The 20,085-nt window shown below is 37.4% G+C and overlaps 3 protein-coding genes across 4 annotated transcripts; all 3 read left to right on the forward strand.

Annotated features, from left to right (window-relative positions):
• The first annotated feature begins 2,616 nt into the window (after positions 1–2,616).
• On the forward strand, positions 2,617–6,700 carry LOC100267564 (receptor-like protein kinase HSL1). The gene is made up of 2 exons (XM_002278662.4): positions 2,617–5,526; positions 6,022–6,700. Exons 1-2 carry the CDS (start codon positions 2,946–2,948, stop codon positions 6,408–6,410), a joined length of 2,970 nt encoding a protein of 989 aa, XP_002278698.1. The 5' UTR covers positions 2,617–2,945; the 3' UTR covers positions 6,411–6,700.
• Positions 6,701–9,844: 3,144 nt separating this feature from the next.
• Positions 9,845–11,720, forward strand: LOC100245261 (serine/threonine-protein kinase-like protein ACR4). The gene has a single exon (XM_010657158.3). The coding sequence runs from the start codon at positions 10,178–10,180 to the stop codon at positions 11,174–11,176; it is 999 nt and encodes a 332-aa protein (XP_010655460.1). The 5' UTR covers positions 9,845–10,177; the 3' UTR covers positions 11,177–11,720.
• A 2,670-nt stretch (positions 11,721–14,390) lies between these two features.
• LOC100250388 (NAC domain-containing protein 73) lies at positions 14,391–17,686 on the forward strand. Of its 2 annotated transcripts, XM_002278625.5 has the most exons (4): positions 14,391–14,556; positions 14,667–14,893; positions 14,987–15,176; positions 16,614–17,686. In XM_002278625.5, exons 2-4 carry the CDS (start codon positions 14,741–14,743, stop codon positions 17,207–17,209), a joined length of 939 nt encoding a protein of 312 aa, XP_002278661.1. In that variant the 5' UTR covers positions 14,391–14,556; positions 14,667–14,740; the 3' UTR covers positions 17,210–17,686. The 2 variants fall into 2 exon arrangements, with proteins under 2 accessions (XP_002278661.1, XP_010655461.1); XM_010657159.3 differs by having other exon boundaries at positions 14,400–14,893.
• Positions 17,687–20,085: the final 2,399 nt, after the last annotated feature.

The raw sequence follows: 20,085 nt of genomic DNA on the forward strand, positions 1-20,085 counted from the left end.
ATAACGTGAAAATAGATTTGGATATATATTTTGAAACATGAGAGTGATGCTTTTGGGAAATTTTAAGCAACAAAAAACCATGATCAAGAGGCAAATGTGAAAACAAATCAAGTGGTTGAGAATATACAATGAGGGTATATGATTGAGAGAGAGTTGACAATTTGGAGCGAATAAGGTTTGCATGGTAGACCAAAAATAAGAATTAGATTTTTTGAATAATGTATGTTGAATAAACAATTTAGGATTAACTTCGTGTACTTGTTCAAAAGACCAAGGATATTTTGGATTATATCTATTAGTATCTTTGACATATTTCGTAAATTATATTATATGATAGTAAAAAATATATGTTGACTTTTGTCGATGGTTGTCGTATAACGATCTGGATATATATTTTGAAACATAAGAATAGTGTTTTAGAAAAATTTTAAGTAATGAAAAAACTATGATTAAGAAGTAGATACATTAACAAATCTATTACTTGAAAACATACAATGATATGAAATTTTGTGAAAAAAAAAATGGTTTAGTAAGTTTTATAAGAATAAAGGTATTATGTGATATCACATAGCTAGACATATGCTATAATAAAATGATATTTTATAACCAATAAACGAAACTATTTTTTTTTTAATGGGTCGATTTGCAAGTCCATGAAATTTTCATATTAGATGTATTCATATAAGAGACTTTCCTATTATTACAAAGAAAATATTCTATAGTAAAATTTTCATATAGGAATAGATATATATTAATAATTATATAATTAGTTTGTTTATATGAAATATCCCCATATAATTAGAAAATATATATAAAAAAGATTATAATTAAAAGAAGTTTTTATTTTTTATTTTATTTTATAATTAAAACGTTAAGATTTAAGAGTTATATCCTTAAACAACAGATGAAGATATCTTCTTTTTCTTCATCAATGAATATATGTTTTAGCTCGAACCAAGTAAATCTTTTTTTGCTTTGTATGCCGTTTTATTTTCTTCTTTACATTATTGTTTTTTATTGTGATTTTTCACTATAAAAATCAACATATACCCATCATTTTCTTTTTCTTCATCCATTTTTTTTTCTTTTAGTCTTTTCATAACCTTATCAAAACCTTCGAGGAAATACAAAAATTTAAAAATCATTCAAATTATTTGATTAACAAAATAAATACGTAAAAGTGATTTTCATCTTTTAGAAACATCTTTTGAACAAAAATTCCTCCTTTATTTCACTTCAAGCAAGTTGTAAATAAAAAGTTGATAGGGTAAAAAAAATGTCAATTTTTGGACACCCTTGTGTCATTCTCAGTTTTTCCCCAATTTTTGTTTTTATTAACATTTTTCAAAATTTAAATTACTTCTAAATTATCCTAATTACTTTCCAAGTATCTTAATAACAAATGTTTAGGAAAATAAATCCTAAATATTTTCATGTGAGATATTTCCAAAATAAACCCGGATTCCAAAAATAAATAAAAGGGATTGAAATAAACTTCGAATTTGTTTTATATATATTTTTTCTTTTGTGACAAAGAAGTTCAGTTCCCGGGAAAAAGGACAAAAGACAAAAGAAGTTGTAGAAGAGAAGACCAAGGGAAGAGTAGGGTTTATGTTTTCTAAGACTCTTTCATCATAGGGGGTAGGAATAAAAGAAAAAATTGCACGTTCCCCCATGCATTACATAAATAATAATATTAAATTAATTTGTTTATTTTGGAGACTCGTGAAAATGGAAATGGAAAATTTTGAAAGTTCCCCCCTATTTCCATGTAATTTTATCAAAGGGCAGTGCACAGTATGCTCAGACTTTGCAGTCCATCTCCGACACCAATGAATATCTTCTACGTTTACCCGCGACTCATTTCTATACGTCTGATTCAATCGGAGGGTAATCACTTCAGTCTTGGCGTTATATCAATCCCAAAGGCCTGAGAATCGAATCTTGTGGCTTGATTTGCCACGTGTACGGCAGGAAGGACTACAGCCTGAGTTCCCACTGGAAGCGTGTAGTGCACGCTCTTGGGACTTGGGAATTGGGAATTTCGCGTGCCTCATTTTTTGTCCCAATGAAACGGACAATGTATTCGGTTGATCCTCTGTTCATTTATGAAACCGTTTTGAAACATAATTCCAAAAACAAACACCTCACTGCCAAAGCTTTTGCTTTTACCTTTTCTTTTTTTAATTTTTATTTTCCTGTAGCGTTTTGATTTTTCACTTTCCTATATGTAGGTTAGATAATGTTTATCTGTAAAATGTGCTGCACTCCACTTTCACTTTTGAAATACTGATATTTATTTTCATGTACTGTAATCCACTGACATTAAAAGAAAATTGAATGTGAAGACAACCTGGGGAATCCTCTGTGTATCAGGCGGTCAGTAATGAGTAAGGTCCAATAAGTCCAATTGCGGTCGATTACGATGCAGTGGCTGGTTTCTGATGACTGATGAGCCAGCTCCCAGTGAGAGGCTGTTGTGTCACCCAAAAGCCTAAACGCGTGACCCTCCTCTCAAAACACACCCACATGACTCGGTTTTTACTGTTTTAGTTTTTAGTTTTTACCCTGTTTTTGTTTTTGTTTTTGTGTGCGTTCCTTCCTTTTTCTCGTTTTTGTTTTTGGAAAACAAAAACAAAAAAACATGATAATAGCTTTTAGGCTTTTAGCGACTCTGCTTCCGCTTATATGCATATGTAATATATATAATCCCAAAGCGCAACACAACACAGCACCACAACACCAGCCCTACGATTCCATCGGTCTTGAGATCTGCAACTCCTGCTTCTAATGCTGCCCCGCTGTGAGCCCAATGTGACGTTGTTTTGGAGGCTTATCTCCTGCTTCACATTCTGATTCCTATCTCCCTCCTCCCCCTTCCTCTGTCTTCTTTCTTCACACTCAGGAACTTCGGAGTGGTGCAGTTTGTCTCTCTGGAAGTCACAATGCTTCTGCTACTGCTGTTGCTGGTTTCTCCTCTATTGGCTCTATCTATCAACCAGGAGGGTCTCTTCCTACAGCGAGTGAAGCAGGGTTTCGCCGACCCTACCGGAGCCTTATCCAACTGGAACGACCGCGACGACACCCCATGCAACTGGTATGGCGTCACCTGCGACCCCGAAACTCGGACAGTCAACTCACTCGACCTCTCCAACACTTACATTGCCGGACCTTTCCCCACGCTCCTCTGTCGTCTTCACGACCTCCATTCCCTCTCTCTCTATAACAACTCCATTAACTCCACACTGCCTGCCGACATTTCCACGTGTCAGAGTCTGGAGCACCTTAATCTCGGTCAGAACCTTCTCACAGGTGCCTTGCCATCCACTCTGGCCGACATGCCCAATCTCAGGCACTTGGATTTTACCGGGAATAACTTTTCCGGCGATATTCCGGAGAGTTTCGGCCGGTTCAGGCGATTGGAGGTTCTGTCTCTCGTTGGGAATCTTATGGACGGGACATTGCCGCCGTTTCTCGGAAACATTTCGACGCTTAAGCAGCTTAATTTGTCTTATAACCCGTTTGCGCCGAGTCGCATCCCGCCGGAACTCGGGAACCTGACGAGCCTTGAGATACTTTGGCTCACTCAATGTAACCTGGTGGGTCCAATTCCTGACTCGTTGGGTCGCCTCAAGCGTCTCACTGATTTGGACCTAGCCCTGAACTACCTCCACGGTCCAATTCCGAGTTCGCTCACTGGGTTGTCCAGCGTTGTCCAGATTGAGCTCTACAACAACTCGTTGTCCGGAGGGTTACCAGCCGGAATGCGGAACCTGACGACATTGCGACTGTTCGACGCGTCTACGAACGAATTAGATGGAACGATTCCAGATGAGTTGTGCCAGTTACCTCTCGAATCGCTTAATCTCTACGAGAATCGATTTGAGGGGAAGCTGCCTGAAAGCATTGCGGACTCGCCTAACTTGTACGAGCTCAGGCTGTTCCAGAACCGTCTCAGTGGGGTGTTGCCGAAAGATCTCGGAAAAAAATCGCCGCTGCTGTGGCTTGATATTTCGTACAATCAGTTTTCCGGTGCCATTCCGGCTAGTTTGTGTTCAAAAGGAGTGTTAGAAGAGCTTCTCTTGATCCACAACTCGTTTTCTGGTGAAATTCCTGCGAGTTTGAGTGAGTGTAGCAGTTTGACACGGGTTCGGTTAGGGAATAACCAGCTTTCCGGCGAGGTGCCGGCTGGATTCTGGGGACTTCCACGCGTATACTTACTTGAGCTTGCCCATAATTTATTTTCGGGGCAAATCGCAAAGACCATTGCCAGCGCGTCCAGTCTTCAACTTTTAATTATATGGAAGAACAGCTTTTCCGGAACTATACCGGACGAAGTCGGTGGGTTGGAGAATTTAGTTGATTTTTCAGGCAGTGACAATCAATTTAGTGGACCCCTTCCGGCGAGTATTGTAAATCTTAGACAGCTTGGTAAACTTGATCTTCATAACAACAAGCTCTCTGGTGAGCTCCCGTCTGGGATTCACACTTGGAAGAAGCTCAATATGCTCAATTTAAGAAATAACGGGTTTTCCGGGAATATTCCCAAGGAAATTGGAACCTTGAGCATTCTCAATTATCTTGATCTCTCAGAAAATCGGTTTTCCGGGAAAATCCCTGATGGGTTGCAGAATTTGAAGCTCAATGAGTTCAATTTTTCAAACAATAGGCTTTCAGGTGATATCCCCTCTTTGTATGCTAACAAAATTTACAGGGATAACTTTCTGGGTAATCCTGGTTTGTGTGGAGATCTTGATGGCTTGTGCAATGGCAGAGGTGAAGCTAAGAGTTGGGATTATGTGTGGGTGCTTCGATGCATCTTTATACTCGCCGCTGCAGTGTTAATTGTTGGTGTGGGTTGGTTCTATTGGAAGTATAGGAGTTTCAAGAAGGCAAAAAGAGCTATAGACAAATCAAAGTGGACATTGATGTCCTTCCATAAGTTGGGTTTCAGCGAATATGAGATCTTGGATTGCCTTGATGAAGATAATGTGATAGGGAGTGGAGGTTCAGGGAAGGTGTACAAGGCTGTTCTTAGCAATGGTGAGGCTGTTGCAGTGAAGAAGCTATGGGGAGGATCAAATAAAGGGAATGAAAGTGATGATGTTGAAAAAGGTCAAATTCAAGATGGATTTGAAGCAGAGGTTGATACCCTGGGTAAGATTAGGCACAAGAACATTGTTAAGCTATGGTGCTGTTGCACCACTAAGGATTGCAAGCTTTTGGTTTACGAGTATATGCCTAATGGTAGCTTGGGCGATTTGTTGCATAGTAACAAAGGAGGATTGCTGGATTGGCCAACGAGGTATAAGATTGCTTTGGATGCTGCGGAGGGGCTCTCTTATTTGCATCATGATTGCGTTCCTCCTATTGTGCATAGGGATGTGAAATCGAATAATATTTTGTTGGATGGGGATTTTGGAGCCCGGGTTGCAGATTTTGGTGTAGCTAAGGTGGTTGATACAACTGGAAAAGGGCCTAAATCCATGTCTGTCATAGCTGGTTCTTGTGGCTACATTGCACCAGGTTAGTGAGTAAACATTTTGCTCCTCATTTTAGGTGCTTATTTTTCTTGATTTGCAGAATAATGGAATTTCACATTGCTTAATGATATTAGACTGTAGTTTGATCATTAGTGATCATGTAGTTTTCAAATATAGATTGCTATGGTTAACAGTAATTTGTCAGTGGTTACCGTTGTAATCTTCCCATATGCTTGATCTGAGAGGTGTCTCTGGAGTTGCTTAGGTGGAGTCTTACATTGCATTTCTCATAATTATTATACAGGAGTAGATGATTGAATTACCATTTTTTGAACACTACAACTCAACAGGTTTGCTTAGTTTGTCCATGGAAAAAGAGTATATTCCATCACCTTTTTATAATTAATTGATCCTAGAGAAATTGATTTTGCATTTGCCATATTAATTAATTCCTGTATGGTGTAATTGTTTTCCTATATTAATTCTCTTTTTGCTAGGTTCTATTTGAATTAATTCTGTTTGTGTAAACTTGTTGCAGAGTATGCATACACACTTCGTGTGAATGAGAAGAGTGATTTATACAGCTTTGGTGTGGTTATTCTTGAGTTGGTCACAGGGAGACATCCGGTTGATGCTGAGTTTGGGGAGGACTTGGTGAAGTGGGTGTGCACAACTTTGGACCAGAAAGGAGTGGACCATGTGCTTGATCCCAAACTCGATTCCTGTTTCAAGGAAGAAATATGCAAGGTCCTCAATATAGGTATTCTATGCACCAGTCCCCTTCCCATAAACCGCCCCTCAATGAGAAGGGTAGTGAAGATGTTGCAGGACGTGGGAGGAGAAAACCAGCCCAAGCCTGTGAAAAAGGATGGGAAATTGTCGCCCTATTATCATGAAGATGCTTCTGATCAGGGAAGTGTAGTTTGAGAATTTTTCATTTTGGGTTTGTGCAAGATATCAATATGGAAGGAGTGAGATGAGCTGCTCTTTCAGCAAACTTCTCAATTCTCATCCCTGCTTGATGTTTGCTTTAATGGGGGATGAAAGATGAATTGGGGGTGAATTAAGAGCGTTATTAAGGAGTTGGAGTTATAAACTGTAAATCAATCAACTATCAAAGTAAGTGTTCCTTTACCCAGCCATGGGCATGAAAGACCTCTCATGGATGTTGTTATTAACACTGTTCATTGATGGTGATATGTCTCCAGGATTTCTTAGGTGTTGTTTAGTTGGTAACTTGTGCCTTCTATTAGTAACTCCAATAGTAAATACAATCTTTTATGCTATATGAAAATTATCCCAGGAGTGGGAATATCTCAAAATCCTCTGTGCCTTGATGATCCAAGTTAAAAGCTTTGACTCCTCTCTTCCCACTGAGGTTGTCAGTGGGGCTGCCCTTATGGCCGGAGACAGCTATTGTTCAGTTAATAAGGTCTGTTGGCTGGGTTGGGTGTCTTTCATGGGTCCTGCTCAGTAAGTGAAAAGGGTCCCTCCTTCAACAATTTTGTTTGAAAATAACTAGGACAATCCAACAGTTACCATGATCTGTCCCAGCTTGTAGACATGCCATTTTGGTTGCACATGTGTTTGTATGTTCCGTCTTATTATTATCATTTGAACTTTCGAATTGCAGAGGATAGTGATGGGACTGAGATATGTTTGGTTGTTTTCGTTAATCAAACAATTTTGAGTGCTTAATGAGATGTTGCACTCCAACTGTGCAAAAAACAAACAAGCCTTTGAAAGTTGAAACTGGCCTATAAAGCTGACTTCTTCACTAATGTCCGAAAACATTAGAAGATGATGATCCCATCTCTCTATTGTGGTCCTCAGCTAAACTCTCAGTTGTAACCCTTTACCGTATTACTGATAGATGACTCCAGCAAAATATATTGTCCGTTCTAATGGCCCTTGTATATACACACTTCACCTCAAAGGCCCTTGATTAACATATACGTTGGAGCAGGCCCAATCCTAAAACATTCTTGTGGTGTCCTTTAAGGCCACGGACAACCCCAGCCTTTTGGTCAATATCTATCCACATCTCGCTCAGTTTTGCGAGTCCTCACAACCTTATGAACGCACATCCGACTTTTATTTATTCCATGACATGGGGAGCCATAGGTGGGCGTAAGCTACTTCATCATGAAAGGACATGTTCACTTCTAAATACCTAGGGACAGTGAGACAGGGTTAACGCATTCTTCTGTAATTGGGTCTCACAATGGATCTTGATTGAATTGTGTGGCGTACCATCAAGGTCTCACACCAATGTCCATCTTGGCCAATTGGAGCCCACAACAAATCTACCAGCCTGTTGGGTCTTAAATGGGTCGCCAATCCTAGCATTAGGTTTTGCAAAGCCCATTTTTGTAGTGGCCATTTTGAAGTTGTCATCGAATGTGGCCTTTGTGTTGCTAATGGGTTGGATCGAGCATCTCATGGGTAGTGCTTGGAAGGATAAATAATCTCATGTATAGTGTAAAGAGTAGCAAAATTCATCTACAGACAACATCACAATCTCTCTTGTCTAATACGTTAAGACATAAAAACTAGTAATCCATGTCCCAAAGAGAATGGACGCGAGTTGGGCTTTGGCTGGGATGTAACCCAGCCAATAAACAAGAGGCAGTAGATTTGCGGAGTGACCTTCTTCCCATTGTTTGTGACTCGTCACCATTTTAACTCTTTTTTCAATGAGCTTCTTCCCATTTACGGCGAGCCATCACCATTTTATCCCAAATTTTGACAAGTTTCTTCTTACTTTCGGCAAGCAGTAAGTATTGAGATCCTAAATACCATTTTGTTGTGCTTTTGGTTTTGGCTTGATTTTGTATGTGGTTTTGTGGTTGGCTTTGAGTGTTGGTAGATTAAGAATATGTTATTAGTTACTTGTATTTATGATTTTTTTTTTCTTTGAAACCCATAATTGGGATTTTGGATATGAAGATGGATGTTATATAAGAAGGTTTTGTTAGAATGAAAACGAGGGATACTGGGAGAAACCAAAATATTGCAGGATGAAGTTTGTGAAAAAGTGGAAACGGGAGAGATGAAATGACAAACCCATAGATTGTGGCATATGCATAGAAAATAAATGGATATTCACCATTTGGGACAAGTAAAGGAACTAGGTTTAGAATTCGTGCTCTCATATAACATGAGATGAGGAAGCTTGAGGCTTTAAAATAAGAAGTTTAGGATTAGTCTCTAAGTGTCATGTGCCATAGAGAAGGTAGTTTGTGCTAGCATGAACACGAGTATTATATATGTTGCTTCATTTTGAAAGGAATATGAGCCAAATCTTGAGTTCCCTAAGACAACCTTATGATTAAATGATGAAACAACATGCAATAAGTAATACTGTATAATGATAAATTTCATTATACAGGAAAATACAAAACCCATACAAATCCGATATACAAGCTAATACGAAATCTAATCTATAGAAAATGTGGAAATATATATTTTTATTTTTAATTTACTTTTTTTTCTGTTGTTGTTGGTGGTGTTGTTCAAGTCCTGGGCAGTCTTTATTTTGGAAAATTCCCTAAAATTTACAACATCCATATGTCAACATTTCTCCGGCATCCCTACACATAATTCTAAAGATATTCTTACAGTGCCGGCCGAATGAGGAAGATAATTAATTTGGCACTGGGCATGCTTTGTCATGTGCATACCGCTAGACCGATACTACAAGAAAGGTACTAAAGAATCCTCATTTTCATACAGAAGAATAATCAGAACCGGAAAGTACAAAGACACGGGGATTTCCAGGTGGGGCTTCTGCAATTTCCTTTTCTTCCATGTTTTCATGGTTCATGAGGATTATCCCAATATGAACATGATCCATGGATATGGAAACTGTCAAAGGCGAAATCTTGGGTCATACAATTTATAGACCTTTCCCAAGGGAAAGTGATACACTGTTCACAAGACAGGTCAGAGTTTTTCACATTAATTGTTTTCTTTTTGACATTTTCTATTTTCTAGATGTATGGTTTTTCCATTCTAGCTAAGTGTTGTAACACGTGATTTTGGAAGCTTAGACTCTTTTAGAGAGTTGAAAATTCCCCTTAGATGGATGCCTCCGGATTACAAAGCGTGATTAATGCCGCAGTTGAATCTTCCATCAAACTTTTGAAGCAACTTTGTCTTAAAACGTTTACAGGGGTGTGTTTGATGGAAATTGTACTTGAGTTGTTATATCTAACCAAACGGTTTGATAAAGTAATCCATATATAAGTCAATAGAGGACTCTATGGCCCTCCTTCCCTGTGCTCCGTCCACCAATCTCGCATGAGACAAAATGGATATTGTGGAAACTCCTCAAGAAAAAACTGAAGAGAGGGCGGCCAACCACATATAAACCATCATATATGATGTAACTAAACCCATGCATGTTATTCCAACTTTCTTACCAATCAAACCTCTTTTTCAAAGTGCATATCTATACGCTAAATTGATGCCGTCTTTTCTCACATACTTTTCTCTTTCTAACCCTTTGGAGGAGGAGGGAGCCGGACCCCTTTTTCAAACTCATACATAACCCCATTTCCATTCTCTGCTTTATGGGTTGGCCTACTTCTTAATCCCTCATTGACTCATTTCCCTGTATACAATTCAGGGGTAAAGGTGGGGGAAGCAGTTGCCAAGATTTCTTAGGAGAGCTTGCTGGGAGGATCGCTAACATGAGCTATGGTGAGGGTATATCTTACGCAGTTGTTATGGCTCTCCTTTCGACATCCATCGTTATCCTCGGTGTCCTCCTTTTCATCCTTTGCAGGAAGAAACCGGTGGAGTCTGAAGAAACTCTTCCTATCAAGCTTTGTGCACAAGCGTGCCCTTTAACTGATATCGATGCAGCTACTGATTGCTTTAACCATCGTAGAATTATTGGTAAGGGTCGTCTGGGAACTGTATATGCAGCTTTGTCAGGAAGAGGGGAATTGGTTGCTGTGAAGAGAATCCATCCGGGGCTTGTTTTGAGCAATGCCTGTTTTGGGTTTTCGTCCATACTTAGGTCACTCTCTTTAGCTCAACATCCCAACATAGTATCCATCGTAGGGTTCTCAGAAGGCCCGGGGGAGAGAATTATTGTAATGGAGTTTGCTGGAATGGTGAGTTTGGACTTCTATTTGCAGCAGAACTCTGACGGGGCGTCTCTTTTGGATTGGGGCAGGCGTTTGAGGATTGCAGCAGGAGCAGCTAGAGGGCTTGAGTATTTGCATGAAGGGATGACACCCCATATTGTGCATGGCTGCATCAAAGCTTCAAATATCATAATAGATGTGAAGTTTTGTGCCAGAGTTTGTGATTATGGGCTTTCTTTCTTGGCACCCCATGAGAAGAGAGGCCTTGTGGGGTATGTGGATGATGAGTACTGGGCTGAGAGAGGGGGCGCTTCCAAGGAAAGTGATGTATACGGATTTGGAGTGATGTTGTTGGAGCTTTTGAGTGGGAGAAGAAGTGATGAAGGGTTACTTGTTGAGTGGGCATTGCCTTTGATTAAGGAAATGAACATCAGTGCGCTTTTGGATCCTAGACTTGTGATCCCATCTGATATGAAGCATCTTATCAGACTGGCTAAAGTTGCCTCAGCTTGTGTGGGCAATTCGAGGAAGAACAGACCTTCAATCGCTCAAGTGGTGGCCATTTTGAGCAGTCTGGAGATGGAGGTATGTCTTTGATTCTTCTTGGGTCTCTCACAAATTAGCCAGCTAGCAACAATTTTGAAGTACTACCTGAAGATGGAAATTTTGACACCCCATTTACGGGCCCCTAGAAGCAAGCACTATATCCCAAGTACATTTGGTGACTCTGATGAAAAATCCTCTGGACCCAGATGATGAAGCTGGAAACAAACTATGATGAGTCGAGTTTCGCTTTAATTAGCTATAATAATATAGTAGAGACTCATGTTGGGTGGGGAGGTGATTGTGGTGGGGTTGATGTTAAGACCTTCGCCATTAGTGGGGGAATGTTGAAATAGAAAGGTAGGACGGTGCCTTTATATTTCGGGCGGTGAATTTATTCTTTGTTTCCGTGTAGAATTGAGGATCTTTTTGGGCACCAAGAGGACCCCCACCCCCCAATGCCCCATTCCATCAACTCCCCTATTCGCCCTAGTCTTTTTGTGCTTGTCATTGCTTCATCATTCGACTCTACTGTTACCTTTGTAAATCTTTGTATTATTAAATATATATGAATAGTTGTTAAAAAATCTTTATCATACGATACATCATGGACTCGTGATTTGTCCCAAACGGATTGTGAGTGGGCATCCCTCCATTAATTACGGTAATGGAGGGTTATTTATAATTTTTTTGGGGTTAATTAAAGGTTTCTTAATGTATGGGCGTGGAAAGATTTTGTTGATCTTGGCAGCATGGCATTATCTTCTGAAAAAGATGCGATGAGTCGTACAATGAATTAAAAAACAAAGTGTTAAAAAACGTCAAAGTCGCAGGTAGATCTACCACCCTCTGGTTGGTGGAATGTTCTTTCAATGGATTTACTAAACCCATAATTGGTGGTGGGACTATTATCCACCTATTTCTTATCAAACTATACTGTGACTTCACATGGCAATCATAAAATTTTCAGTCCTTTTATTTGAATAAATTTTTTGAGGATTAATTCTTTCATTTGGAGGGTTTTGATGAATTGATTATGGAAGGGGGTTGTTTGGAAGAGGTGGCAGAAAGGTTACCTAAGTCAAGACCATTGCATTGTGAAGGGCCGGTGAGATGAAGGTCTGAGAAGCATTGTTTTGTCTGAAGATTTTAAGAGAGTTATCTGAAATAGGAATAAGACGTATCTCAAAGAATGTTTTTTTTTCGTGTGTTATGCTAATGCAATTTGATTATTGTATTATAAAGCATGAGGAAAAAGTTTTTAAACAAAGTTTTATAAAGTATGATATCTTGAGTAACAAGTTGTTAGACATTAATATATTGGTCCGACTAAGTCAAATGCTTGAACGAATAATTATTTTTAATACTTGGATTAGACTTAAATTAAGTTTTATTTCAACTCAAACTCAATTTGGATTGAGTTAAGGTTGATGATTAGATAACCCAAATCTAATTTAATGTTTTTATAATATTTATAATATATATATTATACAATTTAATAATATTATTTTATTTATAGACATTTAAAAAAAAAAATTATATCATATCATATGTTTTTTATTTTTAAATCTTTTTGAACAATATATAATTTTTTTTTATTTTGTTGTTATCTTAAAATTTTGTGATATTTATCATTTAAATTTTCATATAAACATATAATTTTTTTAAAGAAAAATATTATAAAAGGATTTTAAATTATACAACATTATCAACCTAACTAATCTCAATCTAACATAACCTGAACATAAGGAATGGATTAAGTTTGATTCAAATTAATTTTTTCTTAATTTTGATTTGGATTGGACTCTAGTTTAATTTGACAAAAGTAGATAATATCTAGACGAGAAGCATCATATGTTCAAATCTTTACCGTTGTCTTCCTATTCCTTTGAATTTGGGTTTGGCTAACTTTCAGGCAACTTGGGATGCTTATCATTGGATTAGTTTGGGCCTGGGCTTCATTTTGGGCCGCCCCAAGTACCTGAGCTTGATGCCTCTCATGAATGTTAGCCACACTTGCAACAAAGAGAAACGGCAACCCTGCTGGAGCCCAATAATTTATCATCTGTGATACAAATGAAGAATAGCATTTTGCCCTAAAACCTGGAAAAGGATGGGTGCTGTATGGGCCGATACTTTGGGCTTAGGCCCAATTATTAAAGCACCTTAGGCCGACCCATAAGAACAGCAAGTTCTGTGATTTGTCATATCCGTGAAACAGGGAAATGGACAAAGGAAAGGGTATTGTTATCCAAATAAAGAAACAAGTTGACAAAAAATCCCACAAATCCCAATCCATACGTTAAAGCTAGTGGAGAAGCTTAGGGCTTAAGCTTTTGTTGCGTAGCTTGTTGAAGAAGTTGGAACCAATCCTTGTATCACTGTCGGCTAAAAAAATATTGAATTCACATTCTCTTTGACTCCTTCCACTTGCCGCTTTCTCTCCAATTGCAAGGCACATAGGGTTATTTGAGGAGAAAATTGCTATACAATTGCAGGAATAAATAAAAAGTCTGTATAGACTACCTCGACATTGTCCTTTGCATGGTCAAGTCTACAATTTCATCAGCTTATTCCGCACCTCGGTCATGCCATGTTCAGGTAAAGAAAAGTTGTTTTGGCCATGAGAAGTATGTTAGAAATGGTTTAGCCTCACCATAAGAATTAACCATATATATATATATACATATACCCAGTTCAGACAGAGATATATATACACATAGATAGAATGAGAAATCATCCGGACAAAATCATGTTTCACGTGTTCATGTAATGAAAGTGTTATAATATGATACGAATCATCCAAAAGAAGAAGGAATGGTGCTGATCTCTCAGAGAAAGAGGGGATTCCTTGCTTCAAATGAGAAGTCTACGTTAAGAAATGGATTAATACATGTAGAGGTTGGTGTAATATCCGTTTGTTATTTTCATTTTTTGGTGGGATTGTAAACATACATAAAATTTCACATAGCTTTAAAGACACTCTAGGGTGACGCTGGAGCTAAAGCCATCTCCCCCTTGTACTGGGGAGGGTGAAACGTCCCAGGAGAATATCAGCTTGCCCCATCTCCACTCTACCCTTTATGCATTATATAGGTTGTTAAATTTAAGGTTAACTTTCTTGAATTACCTTTTCAATAAACCAAAACTCCTCTTCAAACATAGTAAAGAATGCAACGACCAAAACTGCATTTATATTCTTATACTAGTCAGTATCCATACATTAACAAAACCTAACTTGACGTCCAAGCAACCTTTTTTTTATATTTCTAGAAAATTTTCATTCTCTCCTCATCTTCTTTTATACCCTTTCTCCTCCTCTTCATCTCCCTCTTAGAAAGAAACAAGCTGTAGAGAGGACACAGTTCAAGGAAAAACATAAAGTGAAGGAGAATTAATTCCTTTCCAAACATCAAGAAGAAGAATTGTTTAACGTAAAACATGCTTTAAAAGAGACAAGTTGTTGCTTTGCTTTTCTTTTTTCTTTTTTTCCATTCCAAATTGAATCCTTTTTATTTTATGTCTGCCTGTTGCTGTAATTCAGTCTATTTTGGAGAAGTGGAGGAGCCAGGAGAGGAAATTCCCGTCTGGGATGGGCATAGAGGCTCAACAACAGGGATGACATGGTGTAATGACTCAGACGATGAAAGAGCTATTCAAATAATCTCAACCTCCTGTGAAGATAAGAGTGTCATCGATGCAAAGGCTGATGACATACTTCCGACACTAACATGCCCTTCATGTGGCCATCAAATAGAATTCCAAGATCAGGTTTTTTTTCTCATGCTATCTTTTATTAATTGTTTTGTGCTGTATTATTTGGTGTTGATTTTCATGTTAGACGGACAATTATACTTGAATCAGGCCGGGATTCATGATTTACCGGGACTGCCTGCGGGAGTGAAGTTCGATCCGACAGACCAAGAGATTCTTGAACACTTAGAGGCAAAGGTGCTGTCTGATACACATAAGACACATCCCCTAATTGATGAATTTATCCCTACACTGGAGGGAGAGAATGGAATTTGCTACACTCACCCGGAGAAACTACCAGGTGACTTCAATTGTCCATGAATATAGCTTGATCCCATATTACCATTTTTAGATCTATGATTTTTGGTCAATACATAGTAAGGTGCATGCATAATGAGTAGCTATAATTAACTTTCTTCCATCACAAGGCCTGTAAATGATTAGCTTCTCACCTGAGTATCCCGGAAAGGTTTCCGGTTGGAACTCCATAGTATTTGTCTGCTTCTATGTTTTCTTGTAAATTTGATCCATAATTAAAAATTAAAATGATTGGGTGTGGGATGTATCTTCTTCTTCTACCCCTTCAATTTTCTCAAAATAATAACCTGCACATGGGCATTCTCAACTGTATGACCAACTCCATTATGTTACAAGTAAATACCAAAGTTGGTTGTGAATTCGGAATACCAACTTTAATTGCTTCTACCACCATTAATATGGTGCTTTTCTGCTTGGAGTAACCCTGGCTAGCTTGGTCCTGCCCTACAACCCACTTGCTCCTTTTAATCTGTGTTTATTAAAACGAATAGCGATGCCAATGTGTAAAATGCTTCTTCCACTTTACTAATTGCATCCCTCATATCCTCCAACAGAAAATGTATGCCTAAAGCTACCTTAATTGGCAAAGGCAACAAAAGAGCCCTATCATGAAAGGAAGTAACAGAGTTTTGTTTTACCATTGACACTGGTTTTCTGAGTCATACTCAAATCCTCATTTGTTCTTCAACCTGTATGTGGACATGTTTCTGTGCCAGAGGATGCCATTCATAATCCAGCATTCATGACATTTTAGCTGAGTCACAACATTTTCAATAAGACCTCCATTATTTTGTCATTTTTATTTTTTATTTTTTATTTTATATTATCCCCTTGAAGCATCTGCTAGAAAAGATAAGAGTCCTACACCATAATTGCACAACAAATGTTGGAATGAAATTTCAAAAATTTTTATTAGGTTACGGACACAACTTTTTTAATAAATGAAGAGTGTATTTTGCAGTATTTTTTTTTGAAGTGTTTTTTTTAGAACTATTTTTTAGAGAATTACCTATCAAGTGTTTCCTACCATCACTACAAATATTTTTTTTTTTAATTTTTAGAAAAGTTTTTTATAATTTTTTTTTTAAAAACACTTTTTACTCTAGCTAGTTAATAAATCAAACCTATCTCTTTATTGTTAATTTAGTAAATCACAAATGTTGATATATTGAGAAATATCTTGACATGGAAATGAAAAAATGGATTCTTATGAACAAGGTACATCCTTAACCTACACGAAGTTTCTCTCAATTTCCTCTATGATTCATATTGAAATAATCAGTACAAAATTTTCTTTCTGTTTTGGTAGAACTTTAGTAGTTATAATTTCCAACTCCCCTATACATCAATGCTGAGTTTTCTTGACAGTATATGTGGCATGCAGCTCATTTTCTATATATGCACATTCTGGATGATGCAGGAGTAAGCAAAGATGGTTTAATTCGTCACTTCTTTCATCGACCTTCAAAGGCATACACAACTGGGACGAGGAAAAGAAGAAAGGTGCATACCAATGAAGACGGAGGCGAGACAAGATGGCACAAAACAGGCAAGACTAGACCAGTTTTTGTTGGTGGGGCAGTGAAGGGATTCAAAAAGATACTGGTGCTCTATACCAACTATGGAAGGCAAAGGAAGCCGGAGAAGACAAACTGGGTAATGCACCAGTACCATCTTGGCAATAATGAAGAAGAGAAAGATGGAGAGTTAGTGGTTTCAAAGGTTTTCTACCAAACACAGCCTAGACAATGTGGTTTGAGCATTAAGGATTCACTTGATAACAAATCAAATAGTCGAAGTGCGCATGATGGTCCGATAATAAAAAGCGCTGCATTGGTAGAATATTATCATCCATCTTTTATCTCTTATGACCAAGTAAGCCATAATAGAGAAAGCCCACCTCAGCTGATTCCCAACTTGGTAGTCCAAGGCGACGGGTCTTCCTTCATTCGACTAGCTGCTGATGCAAGCAAAGGAAACTTGAGAGGAAATAGAGATGGAAGAGCTGATATATAGCAACGACAATGACTCCTGGTTGGTAGTGGTAGTTGTTTGTTGCTGTGTAACACTCGAAAATAAATTAATAGCATCAGATTTTAATTAATGAGGAGGAAAAGGGAGAAAAAGGTGGACATATATACATATATATGGGGTTTCTTTTTAACTAAAGAAAAAGAGGCCAGGTTTTCCAGGTTCTTCAACTGGGCATTGAAGATTTGGCCATGACACTGCCTTGTAGTTTTCAGAGTAGTTCTTGGTTCAGCAAGTGGATGAAGGAGGAGCACTGTTATACAACCATGCGTATGGGAGACCCATGCATATTGATTGAAGAACTGTACAAATATGATCGATACTTACCTATATTTAGGTAGTTTGCTATGCTTTAGGTTCATCATATATATATATTTATGTGTTATGTCGATCAAAACTTAGTTCTATATATCTTCTGGAAACTTCTGAGTGAATTAATAAAAAGTGCTCTCTTTCTGGTAATTGCTCAGCATGGGAAGTTTCTCTTCATTTTTGCAGGAATATTGGTCAGTCAACTTATGCAAGGTACGTAGCACGCCTTCCATGTCTTAGAAAGTTCTAAAGAACTCCTACCCAAATTTAGGCGTAGGCATCAAGTTTCTAAACCAAAAAAGGCATTAATATATGTGAGCTTCATGTGGGTGCGGGTAGATTCTCGGGAATTTCTCAGCCAAGAAAGGTATATATTTTATGCTTTTGAAGGACTTTTCTTGGTTCGGAGTTGAATTGTACACTTACAGAAATCATCCGAAGACGGACTTCAGAATCTGGGATGTTGAGAAGGTTCCTTGATGGTTACCAAAAGTTAAATCAAGTTCATCATCCAATTGAGGTCGGAGCATTAAAATAGGAAAAAAAAAAAAAGAGATTCTTGTACATATAAAGATAAAAGAAATAGCTGAAATCAAACATACGGCCAAAAACTCTACATCCCTCAATAGTGATTTAGGAAAGTGATCCATAAGATGAGATAAGCTGACGCCTACTGCCAGTAAGCATTAAACTTTAAATTAATTGTTAGTTGTATTAATGGCGTTGCCAGTCAAGATTAGGTGATCTTTTAAATCAAATAATATTTGATGACTTAAAATTCGGAATCATTTGACTAGTAATATGTTGCAATTTTATTCTAGTACTTGTTTTTAAGTAACATTTTTAAAATCAAGGAAATTGTGGAATCATTTGACTAGTAATATGTTGCAATTTTATTCTAGTACTTGTTTTGAAGTAACATTTTTAAAATCAAGGAAATTGTGGATTCGTCGAGGCTAATGCATGACTAAAATTTACTTTTCTTTTGATTAGAGAGTTTTCATTGAAGGTAAAGTTATCCTCTAATAACGAATATGATATATACAACATCATGTTATATGTAAGATGCGTGGTCTCTTCTATACATTCTTTTGGATCTTCAAAGATAGAATCAATAAAGTGTTTTTGAATGATTTGAGTATTAGAATTGAACAAAAAGCATTTATGGTACATGAGAAAGTCATGGTGATTCAAAATATCGAGTTCCATATATAGGCTTAGGATTATAGATAATGGATATTTGTTCGATATTTTCGTGTGAGGTTTAAGCTAATCCTACTCAGGTATACTCCCAAGAGGAGGGGGTGAATTAATTATTGGTTGATTTTAATAGTGAATGATGCAAATAACAAATTAAGCAATAACAAGAGCAAAGTGAAGTAACAAAATAGAGAAGAAAGATGTAGATAGATTTTTATGGTGATTCAATGCAATTCCTTTTACATTAACTCTCCTCAAATTCCAAACTAAGGTGAAGATTCTACTAAACTCCAAGGCTTCAAATCAAGTGTAAATCTACTTCACACTTGAGTTCTCAATTACAAGGGATCTTTCATAACTTGCTCTCAAGAAATGTTTCACTCTTGAACTTTCTCATAAGATTACTATCGGAAGAGAAATGATACAATAAGATCCTAGCATAATTTTTGGCTTCACACAATCATAAAGGAAGCTAGAATTGTAGGATACACTAAGGTGTGAAAAACAACTAATTAGATTTAAAGAAGTCACCCAAAAGGGAGGGGGGATTGAATTGAATGATAAAATACTCAACCAAAAGCAAAATGACCGAGAAATGAGGAATGAAGCAAGAATAATAAAGAAAGATTGAGAGAAGAGAAATGCAAACTATTTTTTAGTATTCAACAACTCATTTATATTCAATATTCTCCTTAAGTTTTTAATCGAGTAAATGTTCCACTATCTTCAAGACTTTTATAATCAATGTCTTAAAACTCTTTACACTTGAATTTCAAGGTTTCAATAAATCTTTACATTCTCTTCAAGTACTCAACCTATTTTAATAATTTCTCTTACACAAAGTAGGTATGAAAAGATTTAAGGATTTTAAACCTAGTAGCAAGTTAAACTCACAATATAAGAAAAAACATTAAGATGGATTTGAAGGTACACGATAGAATTTGCAAGTTAAGAATTCAATGTACTTGTAGAAGAACTTTGAATGAGAAGAACAACTGCTTTTCAATTGAATACACTAAAACTTTTCAATTTATAGGTTTCTACCTCAAGGATCCTAAAACCCACAAATAGGCCTTAATCGATTGAGCAATCGATTTGATTAATTCACTAGCCATTGTGCGTTTAATGCCCTGCAAATGACTGTTGGAGCTTATAACCTTAATCGTTGGGGCAAGTGGCTCTATTGACCCTCGATTAGTTGAGGTTATCTCTCAATCGTTTACACCTTAACTACTAGAAGAGAGAATTAAAAGGCGTCTTTGATTGGTCGAGTCTAACTGGCTCAATCGGTTCTTGACACCCTTGATTGATTTCATTGTAAAGTGCTTAAAATGATCCAATTTGATATT

Source organism: Vitis vinifera, chromosome 10, assembly GCF_030704535.1.
Source record: "Vitis vinifera cultivar Pinot Noir 40024 chromosome 10, ASM3070453v1".
NCBI classification, from domain to species: domain Eukaryota; kingdom Viridiplantae; phylum Streptophyta; class Magnoliopsida; order Vitales; family Vitaceae; genus Vitis; species Vitis vinifera.

Coding starts and splice junctions, on each gene's coding strand:
- LOC100267564 (XM_002278662.4), top strand. CDS start 2,946: ATGCTTCTGCTACTGCTGTTGCTGGTTTCTCCTCTATTGGCTCTATCT. Junction 5,527..6,021: donor TTGTGGCTACATTGCACCAG/GTTAGTGAGTAA, acceptor AACTTGTTGCAG/AGTATGCATACACACTTCGT.
- LOC100245261 (XM_010657158.3), top strand. CDS start 10,178: ATGAGCTATGGTGAGGGTATATCTTACGCAGTTGTTATGGCTCTCCTT.
- LOC100250388 (XM_010657159.3), top strand. CDS start 14,642: ATGTCTGCCTGTTGCTGTAATTCAGTCTATTTTGGAGAAGTGGAGGAG. Junction 14,894..14,986: donor AAATAGAATTCCAAGATCAG/GTTTTTTTTCTC, acceptor TACTTGAATCAG/GCCGGGATTCATGATTTACC. Junction 15,177..16,613: donor TCACCCGGAGAAACTACCAG/GTGACTTCAATT, acceptor TGGATGATGCAG/GAGTAAGCAAAGATGGTTTA.